The sequence below is a fragment of the Mobula birostris genome, chromosome 6 (assembly GCF_030028105.1).
Source record: "Mobula birostris isolate sMobBir1 chromosome 6, sMobBir1.hap1, whole genome shotgun sequence".
NCBI classification, from domain to species: domain Eukaryota; kingdom Metazoa; phylum Chordata; class Chondrichthyes; order Myliobatiformes; family Myliobatidae; genus Mobula; species Mobula birostris.
Window position 1 is genome coordinate 134,469,840 of NC_092375.1, and position 21,795 is coordinate 134,491,634.

At 37.0% G+C, this 21,795-nt stretch overlaps 1 protein-coding gene across 8 annotated transcripts in view; it reads left to right on the top strand.

Moving 5' to 3' along the window:
- The window catches only part of LOC140199383 (double-stranded RNA-specific editase 1-like), a 340,274-nt gene that overhangs the window by 200,028 nt on the left and 118,451 nt on the right, over window positions 1–21,795 (top strand). For 3 of the 8 annotated variants that reach the window (XM_072261374.1, XM_072261376.1, XM_072261380.1), the window contains 2 exons: window positions 538–564; window positions 20,902–20,985. In XM_072261374.1, the coding sequence (XP_072117475.1) occupies window positions 538–564; window positions 20,902–20,985 (111 nt within the window). Of the gene's footprint in view, window positions 1–537; window positions 565–20,896; window positions 20,986–21,795 lie in introns of those variants that run through there. The other 5 variants (XM_072261375.1, XM_072261377.1, XM_072261378.1 and 2 more) reach the window with 3 other exon arrangements.

Sequence of the window (21,795 nt, forward strand, 5' to 3'; positions counted from 1 at the left end):
CCCTCATTGATGCTATTGCAGTTCTTGTAGTTATTGTGAATGCCTGCAAGAAATTGAATCTCAGTGCTGTTTAGGGTGACGTATATGTACTTTGATAATAAATTTACTTTGAACTTAGCAAATGTTAGCATCATTTGTACTCAAAATGCAACATCAATGAAACTCTAGTTTCTCTGTCTTCAACAGTGCCAGAGTACGGGGCCCCTCAGTGGACCTACAGAACTCAGTGAATAACTGAAAGAGCAGGGCAATTGAATTTCCAAAGTACACAAAGGGGTTTGTTCAGTCACTCTAAATTATTGGAATTAAATGTTTTCAAATCGGAAATTGTATCTTCTAATTGATCTTATTAATAATTATATCTTTTTTAATGTTTGTAACATAAGTTTTCAATCAGTGATTAAAGTTTAGTAAATTACTAATTTTAAAGCAGAATTCACATCTGCTCATCAGGTTTTCTACCACAATTAAATTGATATGCTATTATTTTTCACATAATTTTAAGTCAAACTGTTCTTTTCTTACCCTTTTCTTTAGGAGACCGTAACAAATCCATGGCTGAAGGTATGTGTTATACCTTGACTCTACCTAATTATTTTATATGAGTTTTACAAAAATGCTGTGTTGTGAAAATACTCTATTGAACCCAATTTGCTATAGTTTATGTATTATGGGAAGGAGGTGAGAGTTGGCAGTCCAGTTTCTCCTCTTAAAATGTTGTATGTGATTTCATTATGTGAGGACAATTATTAATTTTTGAGTCCCATATGATACTGATGCTCTCATATTGAGGGGCAGTCCATTTTTTGAGTCATTATTCTTGGTTGTAAAATGCCTGTAGTAGTAGATCTATTTCATGATCAATCAAAAGATTGTAGTCTGAAGGTAGATCTTAAAGATAATTTGTGAATAGGCAGAGCTCATAAGTTAGCAACGATGAAGGTAACTGTGGGAGAAGACTTGAAGCCAAGAATAAATTGAGAACTCTAAATAGAATAACACTTTTACTCCCTTGTGCTCCAGGTTCCATAAACCAGTGGTCCCCAACCACCGGGCTGCGCAGAAGTGATATGAAACGATATGAGTCAGCTGCACCTTTTCTCATTCCCTGTCACGCACTGTTGAACTTGAACCCCTCCCCCCGTCAGCCGGTCCACAAGAATATCGTCAATATTGAACTGGTCCGCGGTGCGCAAAAGGTTGGGGACCCCTACCATAAACCCATTTCACTGAGTAATGACAAAATATTCCAAAAGACAAATGGATCATATGATTATCAGTTGGATGAGCCCCATTAGATAAAAGATGTACACAAGTATTTGATTAGTGTTAATTATTGTAAGAATCTATTTATCTGTTCTTTAGCTTGCTTATTGATACTATACATGCACATTTCCAGGACTGCCAATTTGGATTTAACATCAGGTTTCCACACTAATAGTTGCTTTTCTATTTCATCTCACATATCTTAATCAGATGCAGCTTTATTATCACTGATGTACTTCATGTCGTGAAATTTGTTGTTTTGAGCCAGCAGTACAGTGCTAGGCAACATAAAATCACCATAATTTACAAAAGAAAATGGCAAAAGAGGAATAGCAAGGTAGTATTTGTACACTATTCAAATATCTGATGGTGGTGGGAAAGAAGCTCTTATTAAAACATTGAATGTGGGACTTGTACGTCATCACTGATGATACTCATGAGAAGGGAGCATGTCTTGGATGGTGAGGATCCTTAATGATGTGTGCCGTGATGATGGGAAAGGCTGTGGCTGTGATGTAGCTGGCAGTATCTACAACCCTATGCAGCCAGTCAGAATGCTGTCCAGCATACAATTAGAAATTTGCTAGAGTCTTTGGTGATATATAAAGGGGACAGAAAACAAATCAGTCATGATCAAATGGCAGAGCAAACTCAATGGACTGAATGGCCCAATTCTGCTCCTATTATACCAAATCTCTTCAAACTCCTGATGAAGTATAGTCACTGGTGTGCCTTGTTCATGATTGCTTCTGTATGTTGGGTACATTGATCTTCTGAGATGTTGATGTCCAGGAGCTAGAAGCTGCTCACCCTTTTCACAGCTGACTCTTCAATGAGATGTGAATGTGTTATCCTGACTTACAATTCCTGAAATCCACAATCATTTCCTTGTTCTTGCTGACATTGACCACAAGGTTGTTGCTGTGATACCACTCAACCAACTGATGTTTCACTCCTGTATGTTTTCTTGCCACTGAGATTCCGGCAATAATAGTAGTGTCACCGGCAAATATATAGATGGTGTTTGAACTATGCGCAGTTCACACAGTCTTGAGTGTAGAAAGAGTAGAGCAATGTGCTAAGCATGCGATGAGGAGGGTCTGTTATTACCAGTTTGCACTGACTGGTCTCTCAATGAGGAAGTCAAGGATCCAATTGCAGAGGGAGATACAGATGCCCAGGTTTTGATATTTATTAATTTAGTAATGACGAGATAATGGTGTTGAAAACAACTTTCCTCATTTAAGTTTGCCTTTCAGGAAATATTTTTCTTGTAGTTGCCATTGATTATTCCTTTGGCAGCATTGGTTTTAGTGCCAATTTACAAACCGAGCTGTCAGGAAGTTCTGCACAAAACATAGGTATTTTCTGAAATGGAAACAAATGCTGGAAAAGCTTTGTAGGTCAGATCTCTCTCTTTCCATAGATCCTGCCTGACATGCTGAGATGTTTAAGCACATTTATTTTCACTTTAGGTTTCCAGCATCTAATGTTTTTTGATTTTCATTTGTACTTTCTGTCTCGTATCCTGCTGTTGAAGAAGTGGGAAAAGCCCTGCAGAGAGTGCGATAATAGTTTCAAAACATAAACATTTTATTTAAAGTTATCACTGATACACTGAAACAAAAAGGTTTCAGTGTAATTATTGTTTGAAATTAAGGAATGAAGGAAGTGTAAAAGAACAAAGTTTATTTTTAAAACAAACCTAAAGGGCCATTAATCTGTGTAGTATGTTCCAAACTGACCAATTATGGGGCTCTTGTGGTTCAGTGAGCCCACTACAATAATCTGAATGCAAGTGGTCTGTGGAAAAGAAAACTATGCTAATTGCCAACTATTGATTAATTATTACTGCAAATGTGTGGTGTGATGAGAGCTTTACTTTTGACTGTTTGTAAACACTGAATGATACACAATTGGAATTTAAATACAGGTCGACCTTCACTAATCCGGCACCATTGGGACCTGAGGAGTGCCGGATTAGTGAAAATGCGGAGTTACAGAAGGATCATATTAAGCATAATCAGTGCCGGATTATCGAAGGATCCGGATTACAGGTAGTCGGATTAGTGAAGGTCAACCTGTATTTGAAAGCTGTGAGAGTCTGACATGAATTTTTTCTTGTCAGGGTGGAAGAAAAGAGCTGAAAGAAAGTTAGTGAAATTAAGATTGAGCCATATAGGTATTTGCTCATTGAGAGGATAGAAATCGTCATTGTTGTCCTTATAAAATTGTAACATCCCTTTCACCTAAGGTCGGAGTAGATCTTAAATATATACATCAACTAATGAAAGTAAATTAGGAATTTTATTTGATAAAAGTGTATTGTAAATTTAAGTATTTTGTAGTTTGGCAAGATCAGATTCCAAGAGTGACAATGGAGTTTAGACATTACAATCACATTCTGGCTCTTTAAAATAATATTTCAGAGCTATAAGTACCTGTTGAGATTAATTCAAAAGATATCTTTTTTTAGCTATAAAATTGCACAAAAATATGAACATTAGTTGAAACTAGAATAGCAGTAACCTATGGAAAATGTAATGAAATTTCAGCACGTGTTGAACATTTGTAGTTTTACTTATATTGTAGATTCAGACAATGGTAGACCAGAAAGGTACTGGATATGATTCAAGCTGAGGCTCAGAAATAAATATACCACTTCCCCTCCCCCTTTCACACTATGTTCTCACTCTCTCTCTCCTGCGTCCTGATACGGGATTTCAGCCCAAATTGTTGAAAGTTGTTTTCCACATGGATGCTGTTTGACCAGCTGAGTTGCTCCAGTATATTATTTGTTGCTCCAGATCCCAGTACATGTATTCTCTTGTGTTTGCAGTATTTTATTCTGGTCCTAGAAATGCAAAAGGTACTGCTCGTGATGGAAATAACTGAAATATTTATGTTGGTATGCTTGAAGTTACATCTCAGTACTTAGGAACTTTATATGTGTTTTGTTTTGATATCAGAGTAGAAAACCAGTGTACAAAGCAGTTCTGAGGTCTTTATTAATATGTGACATTCTGTCTTAGCCAGCTGTCTCGAAACTGCCCTCTTCACCAGTTGAATGTAGTTTGTTCGGTTTAAACATTTTAAGATAAACACAGTTTCCTTAGAATTAAAATTTAATTTTCACTAACAGATCATTCTGAAGATGAAAAGTGTACTTTCAAATTCTGCATAAAAGACTAATAGATAAAGGGTTTCACTCAGCAGCATTTTTCTGTGCTTTGACTTCCTAATTCCAGTGACATTTAAGAAGGAGCTTTTGAGTTTCATCATTCATCCCATGTAATGAGTTTATGGATAACTTTAAAAATTAAATGCGGCTCCTTGGTTTTGCAACAGTCAAACTAATTAAGTAGTGCTCAGAAAATGATGCAGTCTCTTCCTGCATGTGACAAGACAGACAGCTTTCAGGAATTGGCTGATAACGTATATGGAATGTGAAAAGTAGGCCTGATTTCCAACAAAATGCTGTGCTCTTCAAAACACATAATAGATGCTTTTTTTTTGGAAAATTAAAACCCTTTTCATTCACTGTAATCTGTTGAACTATTCAAAGGAGAATTATTAAAATACTTAAGGGAGTGTTTGAAATCTTGCTGCTGTGAGCCACAGCTGAAATCCTTTGAATGTATTTGCTTGTACTAGTTATTTATTTTACATTTTCCGTGCCCTTCTTGTCCTCAAATTTCTTGATGCAGTTAGCACTTTGTGATTACTTAGTCTCACTCAGGCTAACAGATCTTAATATGATTTGTTAATGCATCGGTCTTGATGGCATCACGCTTAGATGCCACCAAATTCCCCAATCAGGAGCTACTAAAAAAAGTCTAGTTTTTTTTTGTTATTTTTAAAAAATATTCTTCATGGTTATTGTTCAAGAACCATATATGACCAGTTTCCAAGTTTAAAAAAATATTCAGGAAAGAAAAGATTGTGAATTTGAAAACATATTGAATTAAAGAACTTGCAACTGTGCATTGTTGGATTTCTGATGTTCATGAGAAGCAGCCTGCCATTAATCACATGTTGGTGCAAGTGATTTATCTCTGCCAAGGGCTGGTGCGCCCTCTGCACTCAGCCATGTATTTCTAGCATATTTCCACATGAATTGGTGGATTGCCTTGGGCACTTCATTAAAGGGCAAAAAAATATTTGATAAGACTGTCAGCCCTTCAGAAATCAAACTTCAGAATAACCAATGGCAGAAAGAAAATATAGCAACACAAAAGAAGATGTGATTTTTTATTAAAGGGTAACAGATGAGGTTCCAAGTAACAGGTTTCTGCAACTGAAGATGTAAAGGACGATTTACGTTGATAGCTACACCAGGCAGTCAGCCTACTTGCAAGCCTTCAGGCATCGATAGTTATCATTAATAATGAGGTGTACTTTAGCATGATGTATGAACTATTAAATAACTACTGGTCAGATCGCTTTTAGTTCTTGAAATTTTTACAATTTCCTTTTGTTGTTTTACTGTTTAAAGTACATTACCACTCTAAATATTAATGTAGGAGATATTTCCACAAATGAGTATCTTATGTGCTCCATAGTTTTGGAAGAAAATAGTCTTGGCCGTAAATATATTTACATTGAGAGCAATGTGACAGACTGAAATTGAAACAGATAGATGGCTAAATACACATTACGTGAACTTTGTTGAAGTCCAAGCTTTTACTGAAATATCTGCAGTATTATGTCTGTTTCATACTGTGTATATTGTATTCCTGGGTACTGATGGAATTCATATTTAAAACAATTCTTTTCTCCTTGAAATTGTTTTTGGAAAAAATCCCCTGTTGATCTGCAACTGGGAAATATTTTCTCCACAAATGCTGATGGTCTGTTGAGTAAATCTTCCATTTTCTGTTTCCATGTTATATTTCTAGATATGCAGTACTTGGGATCAGAAGCATCAAAAGCCTCAGTTCAAGGAAACAAATAAAAGGCTCCAGTCAAACTTTATAATTATTTCTCATTGGTTCCTATCTCAGCCCAATTTAGTTAATTGTGAGTTTGCTTTTGTCTAGGCTTTCAAAATTTATCACTACCTTCTCTGTTGACAGTAGTGAGAGAAAAATGCTAAAAACAGAACGAAGGTATTTATTCCAGAGTCCTGGAGTGGAGATTCATGGAACTTTGATCTTTATGGGATTGTCACTAAACATGTGTAAGATATCAATGGAATACAAATTGTTTAATTTGGTGCGTATCTCAAAAAATATTGGCATTAAAAGATGAATGCTGAGAAACTGCAGGGTCAGTTCTTTGTGAAATTACCAAATTGATCCAGGAGAAAACAAGGGTTGATCAAGAAGATGACCTCAAGACAATCAGAATTACTACGGAATGAGAAGGTCCTGCCTCAGAGTGCTTGTTGATTTATTTGGGGAAGTGCCAATTCAAATTAGTTACTGTGTAAAAGAGGAGAACGTAAAATATGGACAAGGAATGCATCAGTGTGTCATAGAGAGTAGTTTCTTCAGAATTCTGAAAGAGAAAAGGAACATCCAAAATGAAATGCTCATTCTTCATCACATATGGGCACAAATGGCAAGGCAGGTATTTAATTATCATTTATACTTAAATTGTGGTGAGGTAGCTCCTGGAATTGCTGTTTAGTCTATGATCAAGTTACTCTGGTTGGATGTTTTAGAACTTTTATTCCAGCATAGCTGAAGGGTTGACAATAGATTTCCAAGTGGAATATGTGTACTTTGAAGGGAAGCTAACAGATTCTTATTTGCCTCCTCCCCTTGACTTACTAGCTCAGAATGGTTAGAGGCTCGGGGGCTGTAATTAAAGAAGTCTTGATAAGTTTCTGCAGTTTACATTTAGGCTGAGGGTTCAAGTTTTTTTCTTTCAGACCTTCCCAGATTTCCATGTCATCAAGTGTATTGTATTTTTTTCTGGAGCAGGTGTATATTTAGAAGTCTTATTTAGAGATACAGCATGGTAACAGGCCCTTCCAGCCTAATGAGGCCGTGCCACCCAATACACCTATATATCCAATTAACCTACTAACCCACATGCCTTTGGAATGTTGGGAGGCGAGCAAAGCCCCTGGAGGAAACACAAGTCACGAGGAGAACATAGAAACTCTTTACAGATAGAAGGAATTGAATCCATGTCGCAGGCACTGTAAAACCTTACACTAGCCACTATGTTACCATGCCTCTTTAGATCTTTGCTTCTGCTTGCCAAATTCTATTTATTCAGTGCATTTTGCCATTTCTTGATTTAGATGAAGTAGATTTAATTGGTTGAAGAATAGCTTCAGTGAGCATCACAGGAGGAGGTCCAGATGTCCTCATATATCCAGCACTGAGTAATTGCCGAAGAGTCTTTTGCACTCTGATTGGGGACTGTGGCTCCATCAAAGATGGGATTGTTTATTGAGCATCCTCCTGTTAGTTCTTTTGTTGTTCTCCAACATTCACAGTTGGATGGGGCATGGCTGTGGAACGTTTGATTTGATCAGTTGGTTGTGATAACACTTAGCAATCTATGGCACGTTGCTTCTGATGCTTAGCACATTTGCAGCTGTGATGTAGTTTTGTCACATTAGCATCATGTTTTCAGGAAATGGTGAAAGATCTGTTTAAAGTGAAACTGATGGAATAGAAGGGAAGGTCAAGGGAAACCCTATCATTTAAATACCAGCAGATGAAATACCATCCTTTAACATCTTCCCTTTCACTATTCAGGTTTCTAAAAAATTTCTTTCAGAACAACAGCAATTTATTTGTATTTTCAGTTTATTGTGTGCTATTCACAGTGAAGTCTCTGCAGCAGTCATAGAAATGGTGGTCACTCTTTTTTCACTTCAGGTTTCTGATCTGTCAGTTTAACTTTCCATTGTATTTCCATGTTGAATATTCTCAGTTTCTTGCACAGCTCTAATGAAATTCAGAGGAACATCTCATCATCTGAATAAGCAATTTTCCCCCACTTCATTGATATTTTCCTTTTCCATTCCCTCCAGACTAATTAGATTTTGTAAATTTTTTGTGTCTCGTCTACCTTTCACCCAATAACTTATATTCTCACCTATACTCTCCTCCCCTACACTATTGTTATTTAGAAAAATGCTGGCAATAAAACAAATTTACAGTTCTCATGGTAGGTCTAATGACCTAGAAAATAACTATGTCTAGTTCTGCATTGATGCTGCTTGACCAGCTTATTGACCTCCTGTCCCATGATCCTCTCGTATCCCCTTTTGCCTATCACCTGTCCAGCTCTTGGCTCTATCCCTCCCCCTCCTGTCTTCTCCTATCATTTTGGATCTCCCCCTCCCCCTCCTACTTTCAAATCCCTTACTCACTCTTCTTTCAGTTAGTCCTGACGAAGGGTCTCGGCCTGAAACGTCGACTGCACCTCTTCCTACAGATGCTGCCTGGCCTGCTGCGTTCACCAGCAACTTTGATGTGTGTAGCTTGTTGAATATTTCTAGTGTAACACGCTGCAAGGTTTCCTTGTTTATCTAAATAGCTGGGTTTGAAACACAAGATTGGTCTTTTATTATTTGCATAAGGTTATTTTCTAGTTGAAGTTTTTATTTTTCAGTTTGTTAAGAATATCAGGATCTTATCTGCATTTTCTACGTTGTGGATATGAAAGTTCTTGAAGTCATGTCAGAGTGTGTATCACCTGAGCAATTTCAAATCAGGGTTTGATATTTGTAGCTAATATAAAGATTGGGCACTCTTTTATGGACAAATCTTTGCTATTTAGTACTCTTGTGTGCCTTTAAAAACATTTTTTATCCTTTGCTTTGTATGCCATATCAAAAAATGTAGGGTAATTCGAGGCAGTTTCCAGAGTAGGTTACATGGACAGCACAACACTGGGCCGAAGGGCCTGTAATGTGCTGTAGATTTCTATGAAAACCACTTTACACTCAGTGCTATTATATGTGTTTACTTTGACAGTCTGATTGCATGCTGAACTATCTTTCTCTCAAATGTGAGTTAATGAGTCATGTATGTAATATGGTGTATCAATGGAACTTTTGATGATAACCTGTGGAAATCAGAGTATGTAACAAAAATTCAATAGGTTCCATACCGGCCAATGTTCAAAACTACCAGTCGTAATTGGCATGAATATAGTTAATTTCCAGCACAGTTACAGTGAGATGGAGGAACTGAGGGAAATGCATGTTAGTAGGGAAGTGGTGTTAGGTAAACTGAAGGGATTAAAGGCAGATAAGTCCCCAGGGCCAGATGGTCTGCATCCCAGAGTGCTTAAGGAAGTAGCCCAAGAAATAGTGGATGCATTAGTGATAATTTTTCAAAACTCTTTAGATTCTGGACTGGTTCCTGAGGATTGGAGGGTGGCTAATGTAACCCCGCTTTTTAAAAAAGGAGTGAGAGAGAAACCGGGGAATTATAGACCGGTTAGCCTAACATCGGTGGTGGGGAAAATGCTAGAGTCAATTATCAAAGATGTGATAACAGCACATTTAGAAAGCGGTGAAATCATCGGACAAAGTCAGCATGGATTTGTGAAAGGAAAATCATGTCTGATGAATCTCATAGAATTTTTTGAGGATGTAACTAGTAGAGTGGATGGGGAGAACCAGTGGATGTGGTATATTTGGATTTTCAAAAGGCTTTTGACAAGGTCCCACACAGGAGATTTGTGTGCAAACTTAAAGCACACAGTATTGGGGGTAAGGTATTGATGTGGATAGAGAATTGGTTGGCAAACAGGAAGCAAAGAGTGGGAATAAACAGGACCTTTTCAGAATGGCAGGCAGTGACTAGTGGGGTACCGCAAGGCTCAGTGCTGGGACCCCAGTTGTTTACAATATATATTAATGACTTGGATGAGGGAATTAAATGCAGCATCTCCAAGTTTGCGGATGACACGAAGCTGGGTGGCAGTGTTAGCTGTGAGGAGGATGATAAGAGGATAGGTTAGGTGAGTGGGCAAATTCATGGCAGATGCAATTTAATGTGGATAAATGTGAAGTTATCCACTTTGGTGGCAAAAACAGGAAAACAGATTATTATCTGAATGGTGGCCGATTAGGAAAAGGGGAGGTGCAACGAGACCTGGGTGTCATTATACACCAGTCATTGAAAGTGGGCATGCAGGTACAGCAGGCGTTGAAAAAGGCGAATGGTATGCTGGCATTCATAGCAAGAGGATTCGAGTACAGGAGCAGGGAGGTACTACTACAGTTGTACAAGGCCTTGGTGAGACCACACCTGGAGTATTGTGTGCAGTTTTGCCCCCTAATCTGAGGAAAGACATCCTTGCCATAGAGGGAGTACAAAGAAGGTTCAACAGATTGATTCCTGGGATGGCAGGACTTTCATATGATGAAAGGCTGGATCGACTAGGCTTATATTCGTCGGAATTTAGAAGATTGAGAGGGGATCTTATTGAAACGTATAAAATCCTAAAGGGATTGGACACGCTAGGTGCAGGAAGATTGTTTCCAATGTTGGGGAAGTCCAGAACGAGCGATCACAGTTTGAGGATAAAGGGGAAGCCTTTTAGGACCGAGATTAGGAAAAACTTCTTCACACAGAGAGTGGTGAATCTGTGGAATTCTCTGCCACAGGAAACAGTTGAGGCCAGTTCATTTGCTATATTTAAGAGGGAGTTAGATATGGCCCTTGTGGCTAAAGGGATCGGGGGTATGGAGGGAAGGCTGGTACAGGGTTCTGAGTTGGATGATCAGCCATGATCAAACTGAATGGTGGTGCAGGCTCGAAGGGCCGAATGGCCTACTCCTGTGCACCTATTTTCTATGTTTTTTTATGTCACAGGGAAATTGATATTTTGTTAATCTTGGTTAATTTGACCTTTTAGCTTTATAGTATGAGTTATAAAGAGGTATATTGTTTTCTAAGCAGTTTACTTATATCTAATTTTCATATATGTGGATTTCTTATTTTTGTACTTCATTGAACTATTTCAATACTTTTGCTGCAGGGCATAATCAAAGGTAAATTGAGTCGATCACGTTAAAAAGAATACCTTGGAGAAAAAGATTGTTAATGCATTTCACATCCCTTGTTCCCACTGTGTTCGTGCACATATTGATTCTCTGTATTTTCGCTGTTTTGCCTACAGTCATCTCATTTTCCAAAGACCATACTCAGTAAATGTAAAAATGTATGTAAGTTCTACAACAAGTATCAGAACTACTAAAACCAGTTAACTAGAATAAAAACCTAAAATTAATTGGATAAGGAGGTAAAGAACACTTTAGGAGGAAGCCAAAATGAAAATAGCAGGATCAGTATCTGTGATTGTTGAATTCAACATGATGTTCAGGAGTTCCAAGTTGTGAAGTTGTGCTGTTTTTTTGAGCTTCCATACCTGAATGCTTTATCACCATGACAGTTCAGTTTCAGTTACCAAAGCACCTCAGTGCATCTCTAAAAGTGTTGTGTTCATTATTGAGGGATAGTGCAGAGCACACCAGGATATCAGCATGCAGGATACTGAACTGAACCTTATTGACAATCCTGCTATGTGAACTCCTCCTATGTGGGAGTGGCTAAATGAGTGGCATAGGACTATTAATTACCACTGCAAAAAGAAATTCTTTAATAGCTACAGAGCTGTAATGCCTATTTATTTCTTTTGCAGTATGTTTATTAATACCAAGAGGCTGAAGAATCAGAGTAGCTCTCTGAACATGATGTAGTTTAAGCATTTCAATCTGACTTATCCTTGTCAAATTTGGTGGTGTAGGGGCAGGGTGGAGAAAGTAAAATCCTTTCTCCAGTATGATGTAGAATTATTTATTTAAGTTACCAGAGGATCTATTAGGATCTATGAACAAAACAAATTGGCCAGACGGTTTGCCTATATAGCTGTAGACTGTACTGAGTTCTTTTTATATATTTTGTAGTGATACTTTACCAAGTCCAAGTAATTATACCTGAAGATAGAAATTTAACTTCATTATTTGTGAATTGATGTTTAAATAAACTAGTGACATCCCACTGTCAGAAAATTTGATTGCAATCCATTTACACGAAACCTTTAAAAAATATCCCCTTTGAAAATTCTTAGACAAATAATCTGTATTCAAGACCAATAGACTTTCTCAGAGGATTCCAGACTTCTGTTCGCATTGTGGTCTTAAAATTAATTCGATTGTTCAGAATATGGCTTAAATTAATAAAAATACAATAAAGCATAAAAATGTTTTAGTTCCGTCACTATCATTGTCTTTTTTGGAAGAGGTACATTAATGTGTTTTGGTTACTTAAACAACAATGAAGATAATAAAGTTTTTAGGTATGTCATCTCAAAAGTCAGCACCTCATCATCACAACTATGTGCATTACAGCTTCCAAAATGTAATGTTGCAGGTAATAATTCTGCTATTCTCATTTGGGTTTCTTCTGGACTAACTTTTTGTTTCCCTACTTATCCCATCACCTCTTTGGCATTTCACCATCATCCTGTTTGGCATTTAATCTTTCCTGACTTTCAACCTTTTTTCATGCTGTATGTTCTCTCCCCCTTCCTGATTTAAAACATTTTTTCCCAATCTGACTAAATGTCACTGATCTTAAAGCTCTGTTCCTTGCTCGATAAATGATATATGGCCCGCAGATAACTTGACAGCATCATTTTCTGTTTATATATTAAAAAATGATAATTTGGAGACATTAAGAATAAAGAAAGAATAACTACTTACATTACTTGCCTTTGACTTTAAGCACTATTCTCTGTAAGGCGAATAACAATTAACATTTCAGGTCAGAACAGAAACCTGGTGGACAGAAAGTGAGAACATAGGAAACACTTCCTTGGTCTGGGTAGAGAAGGTAAACAATGAAAGTACAACACAGGTTTTGGGGCAGAAGAAGCATTCCATCTGTTTAAGCACTCTGAATGTGAAACTGTGTTTGAAATATGTTGCTAAATATAAATTTTCATTGTTGCAATTGGGACCGGACAAATACGAAACTAGATAAATAATCATGCAGCTGTCCCTAATCTTTGCCATTCTTCACGTACCTGGTAGAAAAGGTGTAATACATTTTATTTTTTTACCTCCATAAGCTGACAGAATCTTCTGCATGGAGTTAGTTAGAAAATTTTGTACCATTGTAACCACTGAAAACAACTGACTTTGCAAACTCTTGATTCAAAGAACAGCTTTAGAATGGAACCCTTGAAGTATAAAGGCCAAGATGGACAGAAACATCCTGTAACTTTGCAGTCTGCTTCAGTCCTGTAAGAAGTCTTAATCAAGCGTCTTGCATAAAATGATCATTTGATTTTGATCACAATTTTTACCAGTATAATGTGTTTCCCATTGTAGTTGGCATCATTCCTCAGTTAGGCTTATTTGCCTACAGATGGGAACAAGCCCATTAATTAATGAATATGATGTGCCACAAATATACTTGAAGAAAAGGATTTTAAAAACTTAAAAATACAATTTTTAATAGATGAAATTGGAAGACATGAGTGCTTTTGGAAAACAAATACAGTGGCTGGCTCTTAAAATCAATCTGAACTATTTTATTACAAGAGCTGGAACTGTAGGGTTGGACTTGCTGAAGAGGGAACTGAAGTTATTGCACCAGTTTGTATGATAGAATCACTGCCTGAGATCCAGTACCATTATATGTTCCATAATTTAAAACCATATATTGAACATTAAGATTTGCATATGGAATATGTTTTGTGACTGCTAAGGGCAGATTGGAGATGCAGGTAATTTGATGTTTAGACAATATAGCTTCGGCTCAACTTATGTCAGTTTTTAAAATATCTCTTTATTGAATGAATTGCTGATGTGTGTCCAACTGCATCATAACTTTCTTGTTCAGTGCTGTAAATGGCATGCAAACTGACAGTTTTTTGATGAACTATATTTGAAGTACTGTACAATCCAACTTATCACAGCATCTGCAGACATCAGTGCAACCTTCTGCCAAAAGAGGGGCTCCATAAAAAAATCTAGACCTTTGAAGATGAACAGTTTTTCATGGCTCAAGCTATTATCAAGGAATTTTGTCCATTTGAGTGATATTTTCTATTTTGTGGCCTTCTGTGCTCTTGACATGGACATGAAAGTTGATCAAGCATACATCCCTCAGGCATATTTAATAAATGACTTTGTTTCAATGTTTAACATTTTAATGTATCCTTCGGGAGCAAAAGACTTAAATTAGACCACTTCTCTGTTCCAGCATCTTTAATCTTTGTCTTCAATTTTGATGATAACTGATCAAAATAAAGAATTTATGCCTTAAATGATTTGAGTACTGCATTGCTACTTATCACAGCACAAATCTAGAAGCTATAATTCTGTGGAGCAGAAAATGGCAGTTCTGGATTGTAGAATAAAATGTTTCAACAATATATCAATTCTCTTACACTGGCAAAGAACCTTTATATGGAATATAGCTGAACATTTTTCGCAGACAAATTCAAAGAACTGACTTTTTATATTGCAGCTAGTATTTTTGAATCTGATGAGAGGACACGAGGATATTGCATCCAAGTTTGTGAATAACACAAAGATAGATGAGAAAGAAAGGAGTGAAGAGAACACATAGAAGCTTGCAAAGGGATGTAATAAAAGATTAACTGCATGAGCAGAAAGATAGCTGGAGAATAATGTGGGATTATCCATTTTAGTAGTAATTATACATAAGGATCTGTAAACAGGGCAAGTAATGGCATGTCTTATTAACCAAGTAGATTAAACCTGGAGTTGTCAGAACAGTTAATTTAATGTCAAATTATGTACAGAAATTAAAGTAGTTTAAATTGAGATTGCCAACAAAGAAATAGAAGGACATACAGTAGCTTCCTGAAAAAATTCGATTTTTAAAAAATTCTCCAGGAACAATTATAATCTAGAGGAATAACATCCCACTTTTTTAAAAAAGTTTGTTTCTGGCGTCTGAGATGCCTGTAAGAATGTTCACAGCCTGGAGGTATTTATCACATAAATATCACTGCTTTTCACTGGTCCATGTACAAACGTATTTGTGATTCACATCTTCTGATGAAGTACCAAGATGATACAGCATCTGGAGGTTGGACAACCTCAGACAGTTACTACAGCATTTCTGCAGTTAACTGCAAATTTGTAGTTGTTAGAAATTGCCGTCAAATTTAGGCCTTACTTGGTCTATTTTCACACTGCTGTCTAACCCAAAATATGCATTCTGGCTTATTTAAAAAAGTTATTTTGTGACTGTCTCTCTATTCGACAAAGTGTATATTTATATTATGATTTAAAGGTGGAATGCATTATTGTATCAAATCCTCCTGGTCCTGCAGCAATTGTGCAGATTGAAAGGCAAAGGTGATTTATTTGGTTTTGTATTCTAGTTGAATTACTGAAGGAAGAGAGATTCATAAGAGAGTGAAATTATTCAGATTTATTTATCACATGTGCAGGGAAACACAATTTTGTTCACTGAAACTTAAAATTAGTTATCATTCCAAAATGTTGGTAAATTTTCTTGTTTTCAGCTTGTGTTTGCTGATTTCCTGTAAGCTTTTCTAATTAAAATCATCCATTGTGGCATTTTTCTTCAATCATTTAATTGCATCTATACAAGCAACAATCTTGATTTAAACATTGAATAATTATTAATGTTTCAAATAAAAAGGACTTTATAGTACAGTAATGTTTCAGTTTGCTGCCTTTCACATTGCTTTTAACAGCAGTGGGTTGTGTTAAAATATTTGTCCTTATAATTCCTGACAATATATAATCAGCAGAATCATGTATTTTCAATCAAGATAGACTACTAAGGCAGTTGATTGAATTTGTATGAGGTGTAGGCATGCTTTCAATCAATACAGATTTACTTCCTCGTGATCACGTGGTATAATGATACTGAAATGCAGTATTTTGTATTTATCTTTTCATTTAGCATTGTATTATCTGATCAGTGGTGAAAGCTGTCATCACTCCGTACACCTATCAACCCAGTGATTCTTCAGAGGGTTACTAATATACTCGTATCACTTGTCAGTGCTTACAAGGAGTCACATTTGCTTTCTATTTGTTCCAATTTTTTGTCTCTTTCAAGCATTTTCTAAAATTGTGTTAATAGTGTTACCTTTCTGTTCTCTTTCATTACAAATTACATTGCATTCAAGGCATTAGACATTCTAAAAATATGGACTATTTAGAAACATAATAAACTGCAACACTAAATGTAAAGTCTGTTTGGAGGCATTCTTTCAGGCTCAACCTTTTATTATTTTGATTACAATGATTGGGAAAAATAATTATTATGGCCTTCATGATGGTTGCCCCCTACAGTTAGATATCTTGGTTGATGGTTTCATAGCAATAACTGCTATGAGAAGTTAGACAACTTGTGCAGGCAAAGTGGACTGGACAGTGGAGATCAGTAGTAAGGAAATCTGAAGATCAAGAAGTAGTTCACAGAGAGGAAACAGAAGTTACAAACATCTTTGATTCCACCAGTAATTAATACTGTCTCAACTGAAATTTCACCGAAAAGTAGTATTGTTGACATTCTCGCCTCCCTCGTGACCATCTGTAATGCAACAACTCATTATATGCAGCTGGTTGTAACTATAATCTTACAAATCTCTAACTCACTGGTAAGCATTTTAAATCCACAACCAAAATTCTCTTTTAGTAAGTAAGCTGCAATCATCAACACTATTTTTAACAGTAACATGCATAAAAGTTGCTGGTGAACGCAGCAGGCCAGGCAGCATCTCTAGGAAGAGGTACTGCCTGGCCTGCTGCGTTCACCAGCAACTTTTATGTGTGTTGCTTGAAATTCCAGCATCTGCAGATTTCCTCGAGTTTGCTATCTTTAACAGACTATTTCTGTTCCTTTCAGGACAGATTTGAACGCTGTGGTCTGAACTGTGAACTTTTGGCAAAAATCGGTAGTACTTGGATTCAAATATTAAAGCAATTGGCACAAAGTCAGATCAACAGATCATGAAAAGAGCCCCAGGTTCTTTGGTAAACTTCCCATTGGTCACATGCTTGTTCCAGATATGCACTGCAGTTTATTTTTTAATAGTGCTTTTTTCAGTCTTACAGTTTTCTGTTTGCCTGGAAGCTGATTTAAAAAGCACTACCCTTTTTACATTGGTTGCTGTTAATTGGAAAGGATATAAAATCCAGCCATTTGGTTACATTCGTGTTAGACCAGAAATTTAACTGGGCATTTCTCATTGCTTTACTGTGGATGTGCATTGAGTGATGACTTTGTTTACTGTTCGTTTGATATGTTGCTTGGAGAACATATTTCCAGTATGCCAAATCACTGGTCACCCATTACAGAAACTTATTTCATAGCACTCCATTCTTTATTGCACTTTTAAAAAAAAATACCATTTATACAACTTCTTATCAGCACTTAATTCTGCTTCCTACCCATAAGAACAGACAGAGAGCTATCTCAAGTTTGGAAGTGATGACTTCCTAAGCCAGTGGTGTCAGAAATCTGTGACTGTGGGTCAATTTGGAGGTTGCACCCATCCCAAGCTTCTGGATTAGGTGTTAGAAATCTGAAATATAATCAGCAAATACTGGAATGCTCAGCAGTCATATTGCATCCATGGAAGAGTTGACATTACAAGTCAAAGATGCTGTGTGAACTGGAAAAGAAATAAAACAAGTTTGTTTAAAAACGCAAACACAAGGAAATCTGCAGATGCTGGGATTTCAAGCAGCACACATAAAAGTTGCTGGTGAACGCAGCAGGCCAAGCAGCATCTATTGGAAGAGGTACAGTTGACGTTTCGGGCCAAGACCTTTTGTCAGGACTAACTGAAAGAAGAGCTAGTAAGAGATTTGGGAGGGGGAAGGGGAGATCAGGAAAAAAACAAGTTTGTTTTAAGTTCCAGAGAGGTGGGGGAGCGGATCAGAGCAAGGATATAGACCAAGTGGTCTAGCAAGTATAAAAGATTACTGAAAGTCAGTATACATCAAAAATATAAACTCCTTTGACTCTAAGGTTGAGGTTTTGTTGGCCCCCTCCCCCTGGCTCTCCTCCTCCATCTGCTCCCTTCTTTCCCTGCTCCCCCCACCCCCACTTGTACTTCTCTCCCATACTGCTTGATCAGTCTTTTGCTCAGCAGCCCTACCTTTCTTTACAAGACTTAATGTCAACATTTAAATACTATCATTCCTGTTAAGTTCTAACACCAACTTGCACTTACATTGAATGGAGTGATGAAAAGATCTAAATGTTATTGGTAAAGAGAGGAGTAGTATCAGATGATGGGAAAGATTAAGGAATTGTAACACAAAATGCCCCACATTTTGTATGGTAAGTATAGCTGTAGAACTTGCATTTGTGTGATGGAATAGGGTAGTATAAAGCTCAATGTTTTCCAGGGTTAACCAAAGTACTGTTTCAATTGCAGAATTTTTTTAAAACTCAGAATTAATGAAAAACTTGTTCATAGGCCATGTAAGAAACCAATTCCTCTCATGTTATGCTAATTTCCACTAAATTGCTATCTTAAAAATTTATTTGTATACCAAAGCAATTCTGCTATCCTCCAATTTTTTTCTCTTTTCAGACATAGCTACAAATGTCCCACGTGAAGGTACCACTATTAAAGTTAGCTTTTATTGAGCATCAAAGGTTTTGAAGTGTGTCCCGTGCCAGCTAGATCAATGCATGCTACTTGCAGAGAATATTTATCTTCCATAAGACCACAATACAAAGGAGCAGAAGTCGGCCATTCAGCCCATCGAGTCTGCTCTGCCATTTTATCATAAGTTGATCCATTCTCCCATTTAGTCCCACTCCCCTGCCTTCTCATCATAACCTATGATGCCCTGGCTACTCAGATACCTATCAGTCTCTGCCTTAAATACACCCAATGACTTGGCCTCCACTGCCACCCATGGCAACAAGTTCCATAGATTCACCACCCTCTGGCTAAAAAAATCTCTTTGCATCTCTGTTCTGAATGGGCGCCCCGCAATCCTTAAGTCATGCCCTCTCGTACTAGACTCCCCCTTCATGGGAAACAACTTTGCCACATCCACTCTGTCCATGCCTTTCAACATTCTAAATGGTTTTATGAAGTCCCCCCTCATTCTTCTAAGCTCCAAGGTATACAGTCCAAGAGCGGACAAACGTTCCTCATTTGTTAACCCTCTCATTCCCAGAATCATTCTATTGAATCTTCTCTGTACCCTCTCCAACGTCAGCACATCCTTTCTTAAATAAGGAGTCCAAAACTGCCCACAGTACTCCAAGAGAGGTCTCACCAGCGCCTGAGAGAGCCTCAACATCACATCCCTGCTCCTATACTCTTATTCCTCTAGAAATGAATGCCAACATTGCATTCGCCGCCTTCACCACCGACTCAACCTGGAGGTTAACCTTGAGGGTATTCTGCACGAGGACTCCCAAGTCCCGTTGCATCTCAGAACTTTGAATTCTCTCTCCATTTAAATAATAGTCTGCCGGTTTATTTCTTCTGCCAAAGTGCATAACCATACACTTTCTAACATTGTATTTCATTTGCCACTTCTTTGCCTATTCTTCCAATCTATCCAAGTCTCTCTGCAGACTCTCTGTTTCCTCAGCACTACCGGCCCCTCCACCCATCTTTGTATCATCAGCAAACTTAATCACAAAGCCATCTATTCCATAATTCAAATCGTTGATGTACAATGTAAAAAGAAGCCGCCCCAACACAGACCCCTGTGGTGTTTAATGGTGTTCTATTCTGTTTAAACAGTCATTTGATGTGGAAAAACTTGATTGGTGCAGAGTGATGGGATGATGGATATTGGTTGCTTCATGTTTCTGTCTTTGAAGATTCTTGCTTTATTTGTCTGTTATCTTGTGCAGTTGTTTTGAAGGTGACTCTTTTTTGCAGCTGCAATTTTGGCCTGAATGACAGGAGTTTCATTTCAACTTCAGTTTGATTAACGTTTTCAGTTTTGTATTATTGTAAAGTTTTCCTTTATGTCAGTATAATAACTGTAAGAATTTTATTTCAGCAAATCACTATTGGATGGAACAGTACATTGGAATAGAAACTTTGCACCATGGACCCTTGTTAATATCAGTCATGCTTTGCTTTGACTATTTCCATAATTTTATGGACCTCTCCCCACCGACAGGATGTGGGAGTACACAGGGTTGGATCATGTGGGCAGCTAAATTATCAGTTTTGTAAAGAACTTCTAGCCACGAGCACTGTGTGCATTAGCATGGTCTAGTCTTCCACATTCAGAGGGCACTATGGAATTGAGATGCAAGCTAGACGTCAGGCTGACGTGCACCTGATCTTTAGTTCCACCCCTGGACACATCATTAGTTTCAAGGGTATTCTGAAATATACTGACCAAAGGGATAGATTCACTTTATAGCTGACCTCACAGCTTTACATTGGGTAAAATGTGTCGCCTTTGCTAATCTTCGCTAACATGGTGTTTTGAGGTTTTTTTATTTGAGTTAATATTATTTTTTCTAATTAATTTACTTCAGTTCAATGCATTTATAAATAAATTTGATTTAAAAATTTTTTTTGTGTTCTGTAGTATATTTTCATTTTGCTTTACTTTCTTTTTTTAAATGCCATATAATATGTGACTGTACTATTAGAAGAACAAAAATGCTTCATTTACCTTCCATTATCTTGCAGATAGATCACTTGGGTACCAGCAGTCAAGAAACCAGCAGAAATACTGTACTTTGGATGTGGATGATGAGGATGGTGAAAACATGAGTAAGAACGCTGACTATTTCAGTTTATGAATCTTCTGCTGACCTCTATTCCTACAAAACAAACCTTTGTTCTTTTTTTAATTGAAAACTCATTAATAATTTATTTTATAGCAGACCTGTTTTGTGTTTTGATGAGCTAATCCTGTCTCACCTTTTTAGATTTCAGATCTACTTTACTTATCAGCAAATTAAGCAGTCTTATTCCATATTTTTTCAAATGTACTTGGGTTTTGTATGGTAAAAGCAGAAAGAAAAGTGGAGGCTATACATATTTTTAACAGAGTAAGTTTGTTTTGGGGTGCAATTTGTGAGCAAAAGTGCAGTGAATCAGTCTCTTATCCCTCAGCATCTCTCCTAGCTGTTGGATTGAACACTGGTGTGAACTTTGTGTCTAAATTCTCAAAGATCAGGCATTTACTTCAATGTTAATTGATAATAGGATATAGTATCCAAGAAAGATTAGAATAGTGGGAAATACCAAATGTTCAATATAAAAACATTTTTATTGTTTTTTGAAATATTCAACTGTTCAATCCACATCTGTGGGAAGAGAAGAGCCTTTATCGAAAATGAAATTTCTGTTAGTTAAAGTATCCAGATCTAATAATTTACTAAGGTTGGAGATTGCAAGGTATAATTCTTAGTTGAATTGAAGATAAGAAGATTAATAGGTTCATTCAAGAAAGTAAAAAAAGAATCCAAGCAGTGGTTGGAAGATTTTTAACAGCAGAATAGCTGTAGTAAATTTTGGGGTGTGTTTTTGAAGGAAGTATCTGTTTTATTAACGGGTGAAGTGTGCATGATAATCAAG